Below are 22,533 nucleotides of genomic sequence, written 5' to 3'. Positions count from 1 at the left end.
CATAGAGGCAGCAGAGATGGCAGGATTCAAATGTCTCAAGTCCATTAGCTGGATCTGCTTACGTACTTGGCACTCAGCCTTGTGTAGGTCCATCATGTCCTAAGATGGGCTTTTCTTGGGTTAATACAATAGAAAAAAATAATTCCTAAATGCTCAAAGGATACCTTATGGCAGTGGTTCTCAGCCTGCAGGCCATGACCTCTTTGGGAGTTTCAGATATGATATCCTACATTATCAGGTATTCGCATTATGATTCATCACAGTTATAAAGTAGCATCGAAATAATCTTATAGCTGGCGGGGGTGGGGTGGGGGGAGCCACTGTAACAGGAGGAACTGTACCAAAGGGTTGCAGCTTCAGGGAGGTTGAGAGCCACTGCCTTGCGGGGCATTAATAATGCTCACTTCTGGCTAACAGGCTTAGAGATGGTATCTATTTTATTCTTCTAACCTTTTTTTTTTTCCTGTCAGACAGTGAACATGGAGCCAAAAATGAACATATAAAGCATTTTTAATTAAAAAAAATTGGAACAGCTCAAACTTGGGCCATCAGTTACACTTTGCTTTCGTGACAAGGGCTCTCTAAGATCCAAGCCTTCGAGCACGACACCTGGGAGTGGTTACATAATGGTCAGCCGAAACCAGAGATGTGGTCTGGCTGGCCTACTTGCTCCTGTGTGTTGGCTAATTAGGTGGGGTTTTTTTTTTTTTTTTTTTTTAAAGCTGCTCTCCGAGGTAGGACATAACCTGAGGCTAGCTGAATGGCTTCTGTCCTGTAGAACCTCAGACGTCCCTAAACCTTAGATATGAGGGAAGCTAAATAAAGATTTAGCCCAAACCCCAGCTTCTGAAAGCTAAAGACTGGAGCCAGCCAGCGCTTGGTTTTTGCTAGTTTGTTGTTGTTTAACAAAGCACCTTAAGAAACCCAATAAAAACCAGGACTAGAAGGCACATCAGGGAGGCTGCCCAGGGGTGATGGTTCAGGATCACCAACCCTTAAGGGACATGTGGCTAACTACGAGGGCATGCCTCCCTCCTACAGATTTGTTCTCTTAATCTTAGTCCCAGCCCTCTGAGAAGGCTACGTCCCTCTGGCCCAGCATTGGCGGTCTGCACCAGGCTGCACTAGGAAACTGTTTAATGCATAAAGCATGAGCGAGGTAGAACTGATCCCCAAAAAGAAACCCTAAGCTTATCTGTATTTTATAAGGGGCTCAATGCACCGTGTACGGCATTAAATATGCATTTCACCGCTAGAGATACACAACCGCACTTCTCCAGGTTAAGTCGGAGCCATGGTTTCTTAGAGGTCCTTAAGTAAGCAAGATATCAAGTGACACGTTCCCTAACTCCTCCCAAGTTGGAGTTTTTGATAAGCCTAAGAAATGTCTAAATTACATGTTTCCTAGGCAGATTTTTATTCTTAAAATAGCCCTTACCGTTTGGAAAACCACCATAGATTTAAGCCACCCCAGTGTCTCCCAATATCACCGATTGGCTTGTAGGAAGTAACTGAGAATGTTGCTGCTCATGCAATTAAAATCCGCAACACCAATTTACCCGGCAGATTGGTGGCTTTGAAAACTACCCTTCTCCCCACCATCAGGTCCATGTGGAAAACAAGAACAAAATGAATTTTAGGATCTCGGTACACAGAACAAGAGCTGACAGCAAACCCTGGGAGGCTCCGGGCCACAGAAGCTGCGGGACTTGCCTTCCATTTATCTCCTGCAGGGCAGTGGCTCTGAGTCGGGATTTCTCCAGCCCTGCCCACCTTAACCAGCTCTCATGCTGAAAACAATTTGCCTGTACTCTATCATCAGCAGGAGAGGGAATACAGACTCCGGTCTCCAAATAATAAAACACCAAATGGAGAATGGTTGGAAGGATGAATTTCTATGTTTTAGAACTCTGGGTTTGCTGGGGCAGAAGTGGTAACACAGTGGGCACTCACGAGTAGTCACCGTCCTGGCTTGAGTCTGGATGGAGGCTACATTTCTGCCACAATATTGTTGTAATGAGAGGGAATATAAACCAGCTCAGACAAGACTATAAACTAACTGTAGCTGACTTTTAAAAAAATTGCTAAAAGATATATTATAGGCATGTGTCACAAAAATCCCCACTACAGACAGTGAGGAAATATATTGCATTGTATCCCTACTTACAGTTATCTAAAAATGACAAATGGGTATTTCGGCGAGAGTCTCACGTAGCCTGAGCTGACTTCACACTCTATAAGTAGCCAAGAATGACCCTTGAACTTCAAATCCTCCTGCCTCCAAAATCAGTGTGCTGAAATGTCCCCTACCAAGCTCACTGCTGTTGGGGATGAAACCCAAGGCACCTCCTTGCCTGTTAAATAAACCCTACAAACTGTTCTACACACACCATCAGGCCTAAGATCCGCATTTTAAAACAGGAATTTGTCCAATACATGAAAAAAATTAAAAGCTTCAACTATATATGTTAAACACCAAACCCATTTTAACAACAAAATGTCGCTCTAATGCAGTGATATGCCAACTAGATTATGAGTTTAATCGTGTGTCTCAAAAACTCTGACCTTTAATTTTTTTTTAAAGACTTATTTATTTATGTCTATGAGAGCCCTGTCTTCCTGAACACCAGAGGAAGGCATCAGATCCCGTTACAGATGGTTGTGAGCCACCATGTAGTTGCTGGGAACTGAACTCAGGGCCTCTATAGAAGAGCAGCCAGTGTTCTTAATCGCTGCTGTCATCTCTCCAGTCCCAATCTCTGACCTTTATAACTACTTGAAAAAAAATTTTTTCTTAATTGTTGGCTGCTCAAACCCAGCAGCCACCTATATAGTTTTCCAATATCTGTCCTAAAACACCATGAGAAAAGGCCCCTAGGGGCTGAGGAGATGGCTCAGTGGGAGTGCCTGCCATACAGGAATAAGAAACATGTGACCAGAGTTGGGATCCCCAACACTTACTATACAAACATAAGGTGGGGGGATGGTGGCCCACCTCTCATCTCAGTGCTTGGAAGCTAGGACCTAGCTGGCTGCCCAGGCTTGCTGAACCAGCAAGCTCAAGGAGTGAAGGACCTTGCTTTCACACAGTGGCTCTTAGCCTTCCTAATGCTATACAGTTCTTCGTGTTGTGGTGACCCCCCCCCCAATCAAAAAATTAATTTCATTGCTACTCCCTAACTGTAATTTTACTACCACTGTGAATTGTAACGTAAATATCTGATATGCAGGATATCTAGTATGATAACGCCCCCCCCCAAAGGGGTTGCGACCCACAGGTTGAGAACTACTGCTTTAATACATAAAAGACATAAAATATCAACCTCTGGCCTCCATACACACTTACACAGCAGCATGTCTATGTGTACACACATGGGAACATACAAACACACATGCATGCTGCAACATACACAATCTAACAACAAGAACAACCAGCCAACCAACCTCCTAGTTTCAGGCTAGAATCCCCAAATAATGTCTCTACTTGGAGAAAGCCTTCTCTACTCAGACTCCTTAAACTCCATTTATAAGATCCTCAGTGCTGTGCGCGTCCCAGATGTGAGCAGGGGACTGAAACACCCATCAAGAAGCAGCTAAGCAGGCTGCCAAGGTGCACAGGCACAGGTTGAAATGTTATTTTTCTACTCTGTAAAGTAGGTCATTCATTTTGCCACGTAATTCAGAGGATATTGACATAATGCCCACAGAAAAAAATTATGTACCTATTCTTGGATTAATTTAAATTCCTGCTGAATTAGAGGCGACCCTGCATACATTTATAAATGAATGGGGCTAATTTGATGTAAAAACACACCTGGCTCAAATGCAAAGGAAATTTCCACACAGCAGAAGGTCCACGATAGAAAATGGCCACTCATGCTGTTGTCTGGAAAAGTCAGGGGCAACTTCATCAACAGTTCATTACATTCATTTACAGTTGAACACCGAACCCATTCCTTTGCTCTTCTACCATTTAATTAAAATAATAATAATAAAAGGCTAACCATGCAAACAACATGGGCAACAAAGGGCCCAAGGACCAAGGCAGGTGGCTGAATTCTCCAAGATGTCTAGCATTCAAATAGATACGCCAAATTAATGGCACACTACACACACTACATGTCTTATGAGACATGAAGGAAAGTTAATGGTGACAACATCGGAGCGGAGAAAGATGTTTACACTTCTTTTTTTTTTTTCCCCCAGAGTAAAAGAGATTTGAGTTTTGTGCTAACAGCTGGTTTCCGTATCTGTTTCCCTCCTATTTAAACGTCTATAATCATTCTAGTATCTAGAGATTCTATTTCTATAAAGAGATGTAATGTCCCACACATTAAGGGTCCAGAGAGATGGCTCCCTCCATGGGAGAAGGCACCACCCCTCAGCCAACCAACCTGAGTTAATCCCTAGGACCCACACGGTGGAAGGAGAGAACTGGCTTCCTTCCATTGACCCCCCAACCTTTCACACCGTGGCGTGGATGGACGTGCGAGTGTATATACACGCACACAACATAAAACAACTGTGGAGAAAAGTGTCACAACAAAACTATACTCAATCTAAGAGAGGATAGAAAGACTCAAGTCCCTACCCAATCTCAAATAAAAGCACAAAGTCTACAAACAGGTTAATGCCAAAAGACCAGCAACTGTCTTTACCCAGACGACCTACTGTGCTCAGACAACCTGAGAGCTGTGCTTAACGCAGAACGGTCCTGAGGAACGACCGTGTGTGGGAGACACAGAGCACCAGATACAGTGACAGATGGCGACTTTGTAACTTCCAGGCACTTAGGCAAGGTCACACATTCAAGATTAAATAGATGATCATAAACTCCTGACAGGTTTCTTTTAAAAACTCTGTCACATCATGTTAGAACCGTCTCACTCCTTAATGTCTCAAAATTGTATGCGGCGTGGGCTTAAAGGGATTATGAAAGATCTACTCAAAGAGATAGCAAAGGGAGGCTGCGGAGTACTCTGACTGGAAAGACATTCCCAATACATCGGCACTCAGCACTAATGAGTCAGGATATAAAATAATGCAACCTCACTTTTGTTAACATTTATTCACTCTATTTCATGTATATGACCATTTGGCCTACATGTATGTATGTGTACCAACTGTGTGCCTGTGCAGGTCAGAAGTGGGCATACGATCCCCCGGAGCTCAAGCAATGGATGGTTGTGAACCACCCTGTGAGTACAGGAAACCAAGCCTGGGTGCTCTATAAGAGCATCCAGCTGACGACCACAGAGAAACATGGCCTCTTAGAAACATGCGTGTCCGCACACACATGCACATACGCCTGAGAGCGGTCCGGAAAGAAGATACAAAATGAGGGGTATTAGCAATGGGAAGCAATGAAATGTCAAACGAAGAAACTTTCGTACAGTAAACATAAAATTTGCTTTCTATCTTTGCTTCGACATCTTCTAGGTTTACCAAACTTGACTTCTGAAGTGTGAGAGAGTTGAATTTAAAAACACAAGAGATAAGTGGCCAACTACATTGCAAGGCAGCCCTCGTGTAGCCCGTTTGCCAACAGTGAAGGTGAACCTGTCAAGGTGGCCACGTAGACTACTTCAGACCATCTAGGCCTGATCACCCAGCCATCTGGATCGCCCACCTGGCTGGCATTACAGGGTCCTTGACCAGTGTGAGAAGAATGGCCGTCTGCCTTCAGGGACAGCTCAGCTTCAGGAGGTTTGGCGTGAGTCTGCCCTTGAAGATCCCCATGGAACAGGATGGCCAAGTTACAAGGACAGACTACATTCCAGCCTCCGTGGACGCCCCCCACCGCTTCCGAGAAGCAAGTCAATAGTCAAGACTCCACCACGAAGCCCAACTCTCTATTATTTCAGAAGCTGAACTACTTCCTCCTGGACCAAGCCTCAAAGCAGCACTAGAAGGCAAAAAACCCTTGCAAGCAAAACCCCGCAGAGAAAGGCACTGGGGTTTTTCAAACATGACAGTTTGGACACACACTTGTTAGGAAAATCTTAACCTTCCCCCACCCTCCAATCCTTAATAAACATGGGTGCTGGGAATGCAGCTCAGAGGCAGGAGGTATTCAGAGGCCTTAGAGTTCAATCCCAGCATCGATAATCAATCAATGAGGAGAAGGGAAGAAGACAGAAGCAGAAACTAAGAAGCTAGGAGGTTGGAAAATATCTCATTCTGCAAAGAGCTCTCACTGCTCAATAAGGCTCTTCAAGGGCATACTTCCTCCGAGCCCCCAAACCAAGCAGCCCTGGAAGGCAGGAAGCCATTCTTACGTTCACACTGGGAAAGGGCCCTGCGATTCCAGCCAGGTGGACAACCCAGATGGCTGGCAGGCGGTCTGAAGCTGTCTACACGGCTGGCTTGACAGGTCCACCTTCACTGTTGGCAAGTGGACTGGCCACGCGATTCACATGCAGGCTGCCCGGCGTATAGTGACTTCCACCTAGCCGGGCGTTAGCCATCTGTAACCAGATTTAGCTATTGATGACCCCCAAAATACACCAAAAGCAGCCTGGACTTTGCAAATGTGGTCAAAGAGAAACGTTCTCATCAAGAACCGTCATTCCAGGTGATTTATTACTTGTGCTGATTTTCGGTGTACTGCAGGGTCTATAAATAATCGAGTGAGTACCTAGCAGGATTTAATTATTTGATGCAATGATTTAGAAATAATCCATTATTGGGCATTTCCTTAAGTTGTTTCGGGTGCCCTGTTAGCAACCTTCCATAAATAGAGAGAAGCTGGTGATGCTGACAGTCAATGTGGTATGGACCAAGCCATCACTGGGGACCCAAGTCTAACTGAAGGCAAGTCGGCTCTATGGAAGCACCTTCCTGTCCCCATACCCGTGCACCTCAGCAGCCCTCCTCAATGGCTGAAGTCTGTCACTGAAGGTAGGTCCTTTAGGACTGGAGGAAGAGCTATTGATGACCCTTCTATATAGCACATATTTAAATTCCTAAAGATGATTTGCAAATGCTATTAGATGCCATCCAAAGATTTAAGACAATTCAGAGGTCTAAAGATAACTAGTGTTAGAGAGCAGGCATCATGTCCTCTAGTTACTGTATAAATAACTCCACAAGTCACACTGATATTAAAAAGTCACAATAGATTTATAAAGAGATTTACTTTGCTGGTTGCCCTTTAGAAGAAAGTCTGTCCTTTATCCAAAAAAATACAGACTGGGATGAGAGGAAAAGCCCAGAAGCCAAGTGAGGAAGCTCATGGCCTTCGATTTTAGATCTGGCTGACATGGAACTGTCTGCCCTGGGTACTATAGCAAGCACCACCAGAGGCTCGCAATAAGCACTACAGGCTGTCACACAGTTGGCAGATGGGATTTTTCCCCCAATATCGAGAGGAATCTGGGAGAGACGCGTGCCTCATGGAGGAAGCACGTTGGGCAAAGTTTGGAGTTTTACAATTACACGCTTTCAGCAGTTTTCACACGCATCACTGTTTTCCCAAAGGGCGCCGACTTTTCAGAACTAAGAATTCTACTTCTATGTACACCTTGGATAAGCACTCCCAGGAGGAGTTCAGTAATGCAAATTCAATGGGGGGGGGAAAAATCGAGGCTTTGTTTTATTTTAATGAAATCCTCAAGTCTCCTACATGAGGAATTAGCTCCCTACCCCCACACAGACTACGTTGAAATCTACACGAGATATTTTCAAAACACACGGACTCTTGAAGCATTTAGACCACTCCAAATCAAGGACTGTGCATTAGCATTTCTTTAGCACAGAATCTGGGAAGCAATTATGCATCATGTCACTAAGGAGCCTGAATTTCTGTGTAACCCGGTGCATTTATTATCTTGACTTTTATTAATTCTAATTTTTGCAATACATAATTCCTTTCCCCCTGGAGGCTAAGCTTATTTACAGAATAAACCATGCATAGAATTACCCATAACTGTCACTGTTACCCCGTGATGGCAACATGGACACAATGAGTCCCAAGGTTCTGATTTTAAAACACTTTTGTTTGGCGGCTTGTTAGAGACAGGTTCAAACACGGTCAAACATAGCAGGCTGGCCTCACCATGTAGCCCAGAATGGCCTTGAACTTCTGACCTTCCTGCCTGGGGAATCTAAGCACATACCACCACAGCTTGCTTTTGTGCAATGCTGGAGCTTTGACAGGCCAGCATTTTACCAACTGAGCCACATCTCCAGCCCTTGACTTTAAGTCCAATGCAAAATAAATAAAAGAAAGAAACCTAAACCCATAATACTGTGGACTATAACAGTACAGAGAGACTGGGACATGCCTCACAAGAGGCGGACAGTTTGAACAAATATGCTCACTGTCAAAGCCATTTGTAAATCCACTGTGCCCTGTGAGTGAAATGAACAGCTTTTGTCAACTTAGCATTTGCAAGAAACTGACAGAAATGAAAAGCCTCCTTGAAAAGCTTAATCTCAGAGGGCAGAGCCCATTGCCCCGTCCTCCATCCCCCCCAGAGTGATGAAGAAGGCATCCCATCAATGGCTAGGTACTTGTCAGAGCAAAGAACTCTCAACTATAGAAGAGGCCCCTCCTGGCGGGGGGGGGCAGGGCGGGGGGGGCGGATCAGTTTGGAACGTAGCAGTGTCCCCAGCAAACTTGATCAGAACTGACCCTGCTGGGTGACAAGGCAACCTCAAAAATCAAATGATAGCAATTCTGCCCCCAGAAAGAAAAGTTAGAAGTCTACCGGTCAGTATCTCATGCCCAAGTGGCAGATGACACACTGGGAAAGGAGGGCCCAGAGGCCAGGCCAACAGTAACAAGATGAGCTTCTCAGGGGGTCCCACGGACACACTAGCTACTGGTGGCACTCAGCAGGAGCAATCTGAGTGCCCAACAAAGCCTTGCACACCGTCCACCTGGTTATTTTGCCTTTGGAGTAACTGGCTTTTCACTGTACTTTCTGGGAGTACTGGTCTACCATGGAGTAGGTAGGGTGTTGGCGAAGGTAGATGAGAGGGGCCTACTACACTCAGAATCAAGTTTTGCATGAACAGTTTTGCACATTATGCTTGCAAAGATCCTGATTTGCCTACGGTCGTCTCTTAAATTAGTTGAATTATTACGGTTTTCAGAAGTAGGTAATTTTGCCCATGTGTAATATATTAAGCTCCCTTGATTAACATCTGAATTAATCTAGAAATATTTGAATTGAGGGCCAATGAGATACCTAATAATCAAAACTGTTCTCAGGAACAGAAATATTAACATTTCTTTTGGAAGGGAGGGGCTCTGTGGTCCAGAGTCTGGGACCATTGGCACCACCACCACCACCCCATCACACACACACCCTTTTAAGGAAGTGTAGGATATACATCAATAGATAAAGGATTCTGGGAGAGGTAGCAACACTAAAGCCTGTGACCCTTTTCCCCCTGACACTGACTAGACCAGGCTGGCCTTGAACTCACTGCCACCTTCCAGAATGCTGGGATCAAAGCCATGCACCCTGACACCCAGCTCAAATGCATATTGATATCCTGAGTAGCTAGAATTTGTTGTCAACCTGACTGCTTCTGGAATCAACTAGGTTAGGCACTCCTCTGAAGGATTTTCTTGATCAGATTATTTGTAGCAGGAACCCCCCCCCCCCCCCCAGTCTGGGTCTTCTTCGGGATTCTAACCAGGAATCCTAGCATCAGATCGGGACTCCTGAGACATTCTGCCTGGTGGACTGAATGAGACAGCTATTGCTGGGCTACACTGATGACATTCTGTAAGCCAATCTAATAATTGTGTGTGTGTGTGTGTGTGTGTGTGTGTGTGTGTGTGTGTGTGTTTGTGCATGCACGTGCGCTTTAGCAGGTCTGTTCCTTCAGAGAACCCTGACTGATATATCTTAATCAGGAAGCACATTTCTAGAAATACTGATATGGCCAAGCAACCCTAGACGTCAATAAAAAGCCAACCAGAATAGGGCTTTACTAGCCGATTCTTTTTCACTTAACAAATGGATCTGACCGCACCCAAACGGCTATCACAGCAAGACAGGGACAAATGGGAGAGATATACCTGAAACCACTGCAGACATGCTGCTCTAGGGAGGGAAGACACTCCCTCTCCCTCCGCCCACTTCAGCCATCTACAGCCCACTTAAGAGTCCCGAGTACTGCCCAGTTCCTAAGCTGGTTTTGTAGGGAGTCATTCTGGTTCAATCTGAAATATCCCCACAGGCTGGTTGATGCCCCTGGTGGTATTGCTTTGGGAGAGCATGGAACCTTCAGGGCAGGAGGCGTGGCTAGCGGAGGAGGTTACCAAGGCAGGCCAGGCCACTGTGGGTGGTAGCCTGGCTTCCAGCTTCAGTTCTCCACTTCCTGATTAGTCATGAGGTAAACGAGTTGTATGCTCCCACTGCCCAGACCTAACCTCAAAGCCATGCTCTCCCTGTTAAGATGACCTATATTCCCTGCAAGCAAGAACCGAACCGTTCCTCTCAAGCTGCTTGTGCACTCTCTCACAGCAACAAGTAACTAACATGGGAACGTTCCCTTTCCCCAGACCCACACTCGGGGTGGATAATTCTAACATTTACTTATCGGAGCATCTTCCGGAGTTACTCTAGGAGATAGGATGGTGTCCACCACTCCTTGCCAGTGCAGGCTGCACCCAGAACAGAGTCAAGGAGGCGCCCTGTACTTGGCAGAAACCACAGCAAGGATTGACTCCTGCTTGCATAGCTAAGAACCGTGGCAGTGCAGGGCTTTGGTATTGAGGTTTTGAGGTTCCCATGACTACAGACAACTGCCCTCCACCAAACCACCTGCTGCCTGCTCCCCCAGACCTGCTAAAGTACTCAGGAGTGACCCACTGAGCTGGGTCAATAGCACATCGATCATAGTGGGAGAACAATCTTAAACACAAATGGTATATCACAAGCTGAAGAGAAAGCTCTGGTAAGAGAAAATTCTTGTCAGGGCTTAACAGTATCTCTCTCTCTCTCCCACCCAATGGCAAATGCCAGCACCATTCAACATCTGGCTCTCCAGTTGAACAATCAATAATAATACACTTTCTCTTAGACAATTTCTAAGCTCAGCCTCTGGCTCCTCTGTTGACTTCAAAGGCAGCCCTCAGAAATCCACAGCACTTCAACAAGGTCATGTGGCCAGTGAAATGTAGGACAGGGAATTGGTTTCTCTTCCAACCACCAAACCACGAGGTCTTTGTTAAGGTCAAAATTATCATGAAACATTATTTACATAGTACACAAGAAACGCAGTACTGCAGCTGTTAGACCCACGGGCTGCAGCGTGCAATAACACAAAATAAAAAGATAAGGAGCCCGGCGATTTACTTACTGTTCACATAAACGCTGAATGTCACGGAAGCACTGACATCAGAGTTGGAGACCAGAAAGGTGTAAGTGCCTCCTTCTGTGCCTTTCAATCTCGTCAGGCCAAGTTGGTTCACATATCTACAAAGGAAGGACAATAAATCAACTCCCTGTGGAGAGTCTGTCCTGGAGTGCACGGCTCTGTCAGTTTCTACATGGAAAGAGATACCTATTTAGGGGGAAATATCGATGAATCACTGAATTCAGTGTTACACTCATACACACACGCACACACACACACACACACACACACACACACACACACTCATACCCACCCCACACACACTCATACCCACCCCACACACACACTCCACACACACTCATACACATACTCCACATACACTCAACACACACACATTCCACGCACATTTATATCCTCCCACACACATACATACACTCATACACATATATACCATACATACTCCACACACACACCACACACTCAGCACTCTATTTGGGGAACAAAGGCCTACATAGGAAGACACAGAAATAAGCAAGCCAAGCCACGATCCCAGGCTGCCTTCATGACCACTTCCTCCTCTGCCTACCCTGTAGCAGTGCCTTGACCTCTGTTCTGGGAACCCATAGCCTACACACACCCTCAACTTTCACGTGGACACTTGGGATCCACTGTCCCCTGCCTTGCTCTACGCAGGGACCTACAGGATGGCCGTGATGAAGGAATGCCATGCGCTCCTCGAGCTCGTGTGAGCTCTAGATGATGGATCTCCCAAGCAGGCCATGCCCGACTGCCCACACTCAAGTGGCCTTGCTCACTCTCCTTTCCCCATTGGTAGACAGATCGAATGTTCTAGCCTCAGCTTCTCGGGCAGGTTCCTCCGTCCTGCATGTCCTCTACGGTCTATCCCCATGTCCCTACAGACCCTTGTTGTGGATGCTTCGCATCTGTCACCTTCAGCCGAGGGTGATCTCCAGTGGCCAGGTACAGGAAAACTCAGTGGAGAATTCCCCAAGGTCCTTTCTTAGCTGGTTTCCTGATTCCTCGGAGCTTTCCTCTCTGCAGAAACCCCAACCCTGGACTCCTGTCTCAGGCTAGGCTTCTAGGAAACTTAGCCTTTTTAGACAAATGCGTGCAAAACCCCGAGCTAAGGGCACCTCGGCTCTCTCTTGTGTTCATCCAACGGTCAGCAGCAGCTCCTGAATGGACTAACGGACTCTGCCCAGTTCCCAGCTCCTTATGAGTTCATTTGATCTTGGTCACATCACCAAGCCTGTGTCTTGGATTCCTCTTCCACAAAGACAGGAGTACAAAGAGTGCCACAGGGTTGGTGAGGTGATAAAGGTACCCTCAACACGGCAACTGAGTTTGATCCCTGGAATGCAGGTAAGCGTGGAAGGAGAGACTCCCAAAGGTTGTCTTCCAACCTTCATGCACACTTTGGGGTGCACTGTGTCCCTGCACCATTACATACCCACACAACTATAAGTTAAGTTTAAAATAAATAAATAAATAAATAAATAAATAAATAAATAAATAAATCAAGTGCTACATCTAAGGTTTGTGCTGCTGTAAGGTATATATGACAGAAACAGACAAAAGCACACGGGTATTATGACTGCTATTGTAATTACGATGTTTTGAAGATTTAATAAGAGATCGGAAGAAAACACCCATAATCAATCACCTGACCAGAAGCATGATGATGCCTAGTTGCCTCAGAGATTTAATAAAGTAGTAACAATACTAACTTCCCTTTCTTTCTAAGGAGAATTATTGTGTCCTGAAGATATGCTAACCATTGCTTTGGGTTACCCTTAAAACTAAGAGAGAATTAACCCACCACATCCCAAATGAGACACGGATCGGCATACATTCAAACATGTGGTAAAAACATCCTAAACTCACAGCAAAACGGAACTGTTGGCCAAGGACACAGAGGAAGCCCCAGATGTCCCTCCTCATGTGGCATCTTCCCACACATTGCTGGGTCACCAAAACATGGCCCGGGAAGGTGGCAGGGAGAGACAGGCACAGGTCGCCTTCTTACCTGATGTTACTATTGTTATCAGATTTGACGTAATCCTTCCCTTTGTTAGTAGAGGTCCTGTTCATATATATCCACTGCTGGTGCTCGGGTTTAGGGTAGGCCTCGTATTCAACAACCAAGTCTACATTTTCTCCATCGGTTACAAATACTGTAGTGTTCTTCACAGGGAAGATGTTGATGAATCCTTTTTCTAATCGGAACAGAGTAAGACAGCAATCAGTATTCACAACTGACAAGAGCACGCAAGGTCAACGTAAGAGTCACAGAAATGGTGGCAAGTGACGGCTTCCAGTGTTGACTGGCACCCGTGAGAAGATGTGCATCAGCCGCCTTTGCTCCGTCTCCGGGATGAGGCAGGGCACACACTAAGCCCCGGATGTATGCGGCTGCCTTGCTAGCAGTTCCCTGTAAGCTCCTCTACACCCACTTGCCTCCACAATTGTGAGGTTCAAGTTCAAGAACTTTATTAAGTAGCCCCCGCCTAGGCCCAGAAGAATTAAATGTGGTAAAAGGATACCACCGAGTTAAGGCAAGAATGAGCTCCAAAATGTGAGAGAATATCATTTTGTATCGAAGAAAATGATGGCTAGCCCATCCGTACTGAGTGTTGTCTGTTATGGCATCGTGGGTCGTCAGTCAGACAACACTCTAATGTAAAAACTGGGCTTTTACCACTTAGTGGGGAGAGGGGTGGGTGCTTTTGGGAAGTGAGAAAAGGAAAATACCGCAAAGGGTGAATTTGAAATAAGGTACTGGGAAAGAAGACATTAAACTAGGGGAGAAGGATTGTTTAGCTAAACCAGTCATTAAAATATGGATGGCACTCTCCATTTATCAAAAATAGCAAAACTAATTTAAAATAAACCCAAGAATCTCGAGTGTGTTTCGAAGAAGCGCAGGGAACCACACGTGACAAACTGGCATGCTACGTCTCAGAACCAGTTAGCAATCGAGAGTTTCTTTTTTTAAATGATCTATTTTAAGTCTAAATCCTATAATTTCCATTTGAGAACTCTTCTTAAAATGGGTTAAGAGATGCACAAAGTACTATTTGCATGGGTTCTGATAACTCTTGACATGACAGAACACTGGTGAAGTAAATAGTACGGTCTAGGACGTGGTTATGTAATAATCCAAGAGCAAGCTTGAAAAAGAGCAATAAGATAATTGCCGATCTTATTTTTATAGCTACCATTTAGGGGATGGTACTTACTAGGTGCCAAGAACTGCCTCAGGCACGTTAGCACACATTTAATAATTATGACATTTATGCTTACAATCATTCTGGAACAGAGGGCTGTAGCTTCTAATTTATAAATGAAGAACAGGTTATGGGTTTTCTGCAAGTGTGTGTGTGTGTGTGTGTGTGTGTGTGTATGGGCATGTGTTGTCAATGTCTATGGTACATGCACAATTAGAGTATGGAGACTAGCCGGGTAGTGGTGGTACATACCTTTAATCCCAGCACTCCAGACACAGATCTCTGAATTTGAGGCCAGCCTTGTCTATAGGAGGAGCTCCAGGACAGCCAGAGCTATCCCTGGAACTAGGACAGAACTAGACTCAGGGGTCTTCCACTGAGTCAGAAATTCACCATTTCAGGAAGGCTGGCTGGTCAGCGAGCTCTCAGGATCTGCAGTCTCTGTCCCCTAGTCTTGGGATTACATTCACAGGCAACCATACTCAATTTCTTGGATAAGTGCGGAGGATTTGAACTCAGTTCCTTGTGGGTAGAACAAGTGTTCCTGCCCACTAAGCCACCTCCCAGCCCCAGGTTAGAGATCTAGTGGTCACTCCAATTTATAGGCAATACTTGTAATCACTAATTTATAGATGAGATTGATGATTTATGTTTAGATCCAGAGCCATTATAGGCAAAGTCTAGCTTTGAACATGGGTTGAAGAGAAGCCAAGAGTGGCTGCTTTTTTTAGAGTCTCTCTATACATTTTAAGCGAGAGAATAAGAATATGAATAAAATTGTATAATGAAAACTCATATATAAAAATATAAGCAAAATACTCAAATCTTTAAGAAGCAGCCACATCAAGTTAGAGTTTGTTCCATTTCACTTTCAAGTGCTTAAACTGTATTGCAAATTTTTACTAACTTTGTAATTATCTATGTATATACAGAAGGTGTCATTTTGGGGTATTTGTTTGCTTTGGGTTTTTTGTTTTTTAATGCTGTTTGGTTGCCTAAAGGTTCAAGGTCAAAACCACAACCCTGTGTCCTTCCTCTCTCTACTGAACCAATTTGAAAGGGATTATTTTCAGTGGGGAATGAAAAAACAACAAAAAAACAAAACACAAAACAAAAAAAAAAAACATCCAAACTAAAAACTGGAGTTGGGACTGGCCCTGTTCTAACACCTGAATCACAGATGATGACATAGCCCCTGCCGTTCTCTACGACAAGGGCTTTTTTTTGTTTGCTAGATTTTGCTATGTTAAAAGAATCAATGTTGCTTCGCAAGGTCATATATTCAGATAACCACACAATCAAAAAAGAAGTCAGGTTACCATAGATAAAATGTGTGAGCGCGGCTAGAGAGATGCTCGGTGAATAAATCTTCTGCTCTTGCAGAGGACACAGGTTCAATTCCCAGTGCCCACACGGCAGCTCACACCTGTCTGTAAACCCAGTTCCAGGGTCTCTGACCTTCTCACAAGATATACATGCAGGCAAAACATCAATGAGCATGACATAAAAATAAACTATGTATATTTAAAATATACATAGGTCCCGAGCTCAATTCCAGCAACCACACGGTGGCTCACAGCTGTATGTAATGGAGATCCAATGGCCTCTTCTGGTGTGTCTGAAGACATTGACAATGTACTCAGATACATGAAATAAATAAATAAATCTTTAAAATAAATGCACACACATATATACATACACACACATATATATATGTATGTATCTATGTGCATATATATATATATATACACATACATACACACACACACATATATATATATAGTCTTACCTTGCCAATATAGGTGTTCTGACTTGACTATAAAGAATCCCCCCGTGTTAAAGACTTAGTTGCTAGTGAATGGACTTGTAGGAAGGGATTTGATCACGAAGGTCCTAAGTTCATTAATGGATGTACATTGTTGGGGTGCTCTTTGAGGGAAATGGATCACTAAAGGAACGCCTATCCTGTGTCTGGCCCTTCCTGGCTGCTCTGTCTCTTGGCTGCCATAGGTGAGCATCTCTCTTCTGGTCCCCACCCCCGTCCCCGTTCCTACCATGATGTTCCAGTGCTGCCTCAAGTCCACAGACTTAGAACATGAGCCGAAGTGACCCTTCCCTCCTTTAAACCGTCATTGTGTCAGGTATTTCGTCATAAAACAGAAGGCTGGCAACACGGGAGGGGTCTGTTACATAGTGGAGCCGAGCCTTAGATTCCAACACTGTAAGAAGGACTAAGACTCTAAAGGCTCTACCTTAGATACCATAACATAAAAAGAAGGAATGCTAACAAAACTATTATAACAAAGTTCTTTTTCAAGTGCTTCTGCATTGAAAAGAAAATAGTGGTACATTAACTTTTAATGGAGTTTAAACTCTGTTGCCTGACACTCCCATAAAATCTGTCTCGTCTCTAATGGTGTGGGAGCTGGAGGCAGTTTCCTCTGAGGAAATACAGAGAAGAGCTAGAGTACCTCAGAAAGAGAAGCAGCGAAGCCCCTAACCTAAACCCAGGTCAGATTCTATCTGCTCTTACACACACACACACACACACACACACACACACACACACACACACACACACACAAACCAAAACACATAACTGTGGGAGATGGTGGGTATGCTTATTTGTGTCACTTTAGTATCATTTTTATAGCCTATATGCATCCTCGTAATATGTTGAATGCCTTCACTGTACACAGTGTGTGTGTGTATATGTGTGGTGTGTGTGTATATATATATATATATTTTTTTTTTCAGATGGTCAGAAAGTCTCATTCTCCCACCCATGCCATGTTGGATCCGAGCCCCACTCCTAGTCCCTACGGAATCAACCATTTTGTCTCTTCCTGCTCCTGTCCCACCACAAACCTGTCCTGACCCACGACAAAACCAGATTCGGATTTCATAGCCTCAGAGCTTTTCCAGTCACACACTTCTAATTCTTGGAAACTGATGAATGGATTTTTTTAAAAATCCGATTACATACAACAATATGCTCAAAACATCCTTCCTAATTGCTTTCTGGAGCTGAAGAGGGTATATCAACATGCTCCCTAATCAACTTAGCAAATTAGTGCTTATGGAGTTTAATATTTTAAAAGCATAGCCTTCTATCCAAATTAATAAATGGCTCACGATCACAGTTGGGGACAGAGGAGCACACTTTGTGTGTGATGACTCTGTAATTACAAGCGAAGTGTCTTCTCTGTGTTCATCTGTTGAGAGACTTTCCATTAGAACTTGGGCAGAAGCACCAGGTTTTTATGATGCTACTATAGGAGAAAAAAAAAAAATCACAGAGCTCTGTTCCATAAATTACTGAAATCAGGGGCGGGGTGAGGGGCTGGATGCAAGTAAGCAGTGTGTTGCTTTATTATATCTTACAGAGATGAGCTTCACCACTCTACACAGGGTGTTATCAAAGGCAAGCATCAAGGAAATGGTTTCATTAAAATGGCTTTCATATTGATTACAATAAAGACAAAAAGAAAAAAAATTAGGTAAAAACAAACAACACACAGAAGATAGAAATCAAAACAAACAAGAACCAGGCGTGGTGGCACACGCCTTTAATCCCAGCACTTGGGAGGCAGAGGCAGGTGGATTTCTGAGTTCGAGGCCAGCCTGGTCTACAGAGTGAGTTCCAGGACAGCCAGGGCTACAGAGAAACCCTGTCTTGAAAAACCAAAAAAAAAAACAAAAACAAAAACAAAAATAAAACTAACAAAAATAAACCCTATGAATGAAATCTTTTGGGGAAAACTATTATTGGTTTGGATAAATCAAAAATAACAGGAACACTCTACGCTCGGCTTCTCTTTAAGTAGTTGCCTCAAATATAAATACTTGTGGACTTTCTTGCATCCAGAAGACCAAAGCCACACCTACTACTGTACAGAGTAGATGTGGTGAACCCGGGGCAGAGGAGACCCCTGAGGACCCTTCTCTGAGGCTCTCTGGGACCAGCACAACTTTCCTGACGGTGAGAGCCATCGATGAACTTGAGAGCTACAGAATGGAGCCGGAGAAGAGCAAATGGGCTGGAGAAGCCCAACGCAACACTGACCACAAAGGGCCTAGAGCCAACAACTGACACACAGCGTGTTCCAGAAGACAGAGAAGTACCCCAGGCTCTGTGCGCTACACATCTCTTAAGGCCTTGTACAGAACATCTCTGGTCATTGCAAAACTCAAACCATTGCAAAACTCGAACCACTGTAGCAAGGGCCAAAACGTAAGGGAAAGTCGGTATATGTTCTGCTTGCGGCGGGAGGGGAAGGTGGGCAGACACACAGAGTAACAAGTCTGAACTCCAGTGACAGTTCTCACCTGTCTTTTGGGTAAACTGGTAAGATCTGGTTTTGTGTTCTGCTGCCAAGAAGCTCTGGGGATAATATTCATTCATTCATTCATTCATTCGGTGATAATAAGTTATAAGAATTGGTTCTTAGAATCCCATTTGCATAAAAAGGAAACTATCTAGTAATTTCTCCTTTCACTATTGCCCATAATTTATACATTCCCATAGAGATATTTACCTACTACTTTCAAGGTTGTTGTGACATTTGCTGATCCAAAAGTATTATTGGCATAACACATGAACACTCCAGAATCGTTAACTCTTGCTGAGTTGATAGTCAACGTCTCCTGGCGTTCGTAATTGAAGTCACCCCGATGCCAGCTATTGCGCTTTACCTGGGCTATGCTCTGAGGCTTTCAGAAGGGGAGGAAGAAAAAAAAAAATCAAAGATTACCATATAATTTATATTCAGGATCTTTCCTAAATTAAAAATAGCAGCAATTAACTTCTCCATATTAGCATTCATTATACACTACTGAGGGGGGGATAATAAAACGTCGTGACAAGCCTGTCACTGGGACCCTTCATATCACAGGATTATATTGAAAGATAGTCATTATGAACGATTGGAAAACACAGGAAAATTCATCCCAAGTTCTCTGCAGCATTAGGTTTTCGGAGTCACCACACGAGAAATATTACAGAGTACCGATGTGTCATAATGAGTCAGCACACGTATGTCCTATTAACATTCCCTTTTTGTTTCCTTTTCCCCTTTGAGACAGGATCTCCATGTAGACCAGGATTGCTTCTAATGCCCTATGTTGCCACAAATGACCTTGAACTCCCGCCCCACCTGCCTCCCTCCACCTGAGCGCACGGGTCACAGGCATAGGCCCCCATCGAGCTGGGTTTATGTTGTGTTACACATTGAACCCAGGGTTTCATGCATACCAGGCAAGCACTCAATCAACCAAGAGACACCCCCAGCTCCACTACCCCCCCTTTACCCTTTTCCATGTGTGAATCTAACAACTGAAAGAAAATATACAACCTTTTTATTAGCATTTAGTATCTCAAAAAAACATGAAATTAGAACCAGAATGTGTACAACTGACAGTCACCACCACAGTCATCAACCCAATAGAATGTTCTTAATGACTCAAGGGATGAGGCAAAGAATGCCTATAAGACCACATCACAAAGTGTTCCAGCAGGCTGACCAGAAAGGACTGTGGCTCTGGCCTTAGGGCACCACTCTTGTGATCCGTCTGCAGACCAGACACGGAGAGACGCTCCCACAGGAATTACCATGGGAAAACCTTAATATTGGCAACTCCACTGAAAAGATTTGAAGAAGTCTTAACTCTGCATTCTTCATCTTCCAAATCTGCTGGCATCTGCACACATTCCCATTACAATGGAGAAAACAACATCATCAATTAAAGCAAGCGAGCGAGAGCTGATACCGGTAAAGACCAAGGGCGATGGCCAGCTATGGCTATACCGCCCCGGCGGTGTAGGCCCAGCAGCCAGTGCTGGTAATAGGAACGCTGCCGGAAAGGAGCTTGGCAGGATGCTGAGATCCTCGGATCACCGGTGTCTAAGGCTCATAATAACAAAGGACAAAAGTTCCATGACACTGACTGCAGTGACGCTTGGAGCGACACAAATATCCATTGGGTAAATGTGGCATTTAAAGATTATGTCTGGGTAGGAAGTAAGAGAAATGGTGACGTCACTGATGACAGCTCACATCTGTAATGCCAGCACTTGGGAGCTGAGACAGAAAGATGGCTACAGGTCCAAGGCCAGCTTGGGCTACAACAGCGAGAACCTATCACAGGCAAAGCCTCAGTCTTAAAGCTACAGCCAAGTGGTAATGCATGACGTATATGGGGAAAAGACAAGAGAAACCTGGAAAACCTGCAGGGTACCTGGCACTAGTAAGGACTAGCCGCTTGCGACCATGGAGTACTTCAAACGCTGCAGTTGTGATTCCACATAAAATATATCCTAGATCCAGAATTATAAGAGGCAGAATACATTATTAATAACTCTTATGTTAATTTTAGTAGGAAATGGTATTTCATATTACTGGGAAATATGACATTCAAAAAAATCACTTAATTTTGGAATGTGCCTATCAGAAAATTTTAAATGACCTGTGCAGCTCACATAATATTTCTATTATATATACAGCATTGCTAGCTACAAACAGAGACAATGCCTTTTTTTTTCCTTGTATAATTATAGCTTAACAGTTTTTCTTCAGGGCTGGGAACTGAAGGCCTCACAGAGGCAAAGCAAAGGCTCTGTAATGGCGCTAACATCCCGTCCAGGTCGCAGTACTTGGAATTCTGTTACATTAAAATAAGCATACATGAAAGTCAATGGTCCAAGGTTTATTAAAAAGAAAAGAATCTGTTTGGCTGCAAGGACTTGATCAAGTCAAAGACACCTGGCCCTGGCCTTTGTTCCTAAAGGTGTGAATAACTAATGGGGCTTTCCCTGCCATTCTCACATGGTCCTCAGCAGATCCCGAGCCATCCCTCTAGGTGTTTCCAGTGGTAGAAATCTGCCGTTTCCGTGTATAGTATCACTCTGTCCTATGATAAGCTAAAATGAGCGCCATCCTCACAATGGCCTTTAGGCTGCTGTTTCTGCCTTCGGTGCCAAAGCCACAGTGACCAAGAACAGATGGAACACCACTCTTCCTAGGGTCAGAGAGTCCCCAAAAGGGCGCTGAGCACAAGGTCTGAGAAGATCAGTGCAGAACAAAATAGCTTGGTCAAAAATGATGTGCTAGCTAACACCCAAAGTCAAAGACCTTAATTTAGCATACTGCCAAGCTTAGCACTGAAAGCCAGTAGAAAGCTCGGCATTCAGAAACATTAGAAAAGCTGGCCAAGATGAAGGAGCTCTGTCTAAATCCCAAGAATAAAATACTTGAACAAATAATCCCAACAACTCCTAAGATCTCATTGTTAGCCTCGATTTCTCATGAGTGAAGCTTCCTCTAAATGGTCAAGATCAAACATTATGGATTTTTAAAAAATAATCTGATAGTGCTAACAGCATTCCAAATCATGCCAAAGGATCAATAAAAGATTCATGGTGAACCCTGGCAGAGGGCCAAGAGTCCCATCTGCAAGTCACACATTGCATGCTGTCTGCACATGATTTGGTTTTTCTTTAACCCTTGGAGGCACACATTGGGATCTCCCAAAAGAGCTCCTAACGCTAAAGACTTAGCTCCCATTGCCAGTGGGTTAATTGGGAATGGCATGTGGGGGCTCCTGGGAAACAGGGTTCAGAACAAAACCACCTGGGGCAAATTGAATTTCTCATCTTAAAAGGGCTAATTTTCAAGTATACACAGGCTCAAATACACACACACAGTCTAAATTGTTCTCTCATCTGAAATCAAGGATTATAGAAAGCCAATTAATATGGGATTGTGCTCTGTAAGGTTAGTCCAAAATCCATACAGAAGCTATTATTTGTATTACATTAGATGGTCTGGAAACTAAAACTTTTTTCTCTGAGGTATTGGTTTGAAAGAATGAGTCTCCAGACCAATGGCAGGCTTCGTAGACGAAGCAAGTTATCTACCATCCATCAAGATCTGTACAGATGCCACCATTATGCACATCACCATGGTTA

At 44.2% G+C, this 22,533-nt stretch overlaps 1 protein-coding gene across 2 annotated transcripts in view; it reads right to left on the bottom strand.

Moving 5' to 3' along the window:
* The window catches only part of Kit (KIT proto-oncogene, receptor tyrosine kinase), a 78,610-nt gene that overhangs the window by 19,391 nt on the left and 36,686 nt on the right, over window positions 1-22,533 (bottom strand). For both annotated transcript variants that reach the window (XM_021210217.1, XM_021210218.1), the window contains exons 5-7: window positions 19,106-19,280; window positions 13,367-13,556; window positions 11,323-11,438 (exon numbers count right to left, since the gene is read on the bottom strand). In XM_021210217.1, the coding sequence (XP_021065876.1) occupies window positions 11,323-11,438; window positions 13,367-13,556; window positions 19,106-19,280 (481 nt within the window). The remainder of the gene's footprint in view (window positions 1-11,322; window positions 11,439-13,366; window positions 13,557-19,105; window positions 19,281-22,533) is intronic.

This window comes from Mus pahari, chromosome 13, assembly GCF_900095145.1.
Source record: "Mus pahari chromosome 13, PAHARI_EIJ_v1.1, whole genome shotgun sequence".
Lineage (NCBI taxonomy): Eukaryota > Metazoa > Chordata > Mammalia > Rodentia > Muridae > Mus > Mus pahari.
The sequence above is the reverse complement of the archived record's forward strand: the minus strand, read 5'-3'. Positions and strand labels throughout refer to the sequence as shown.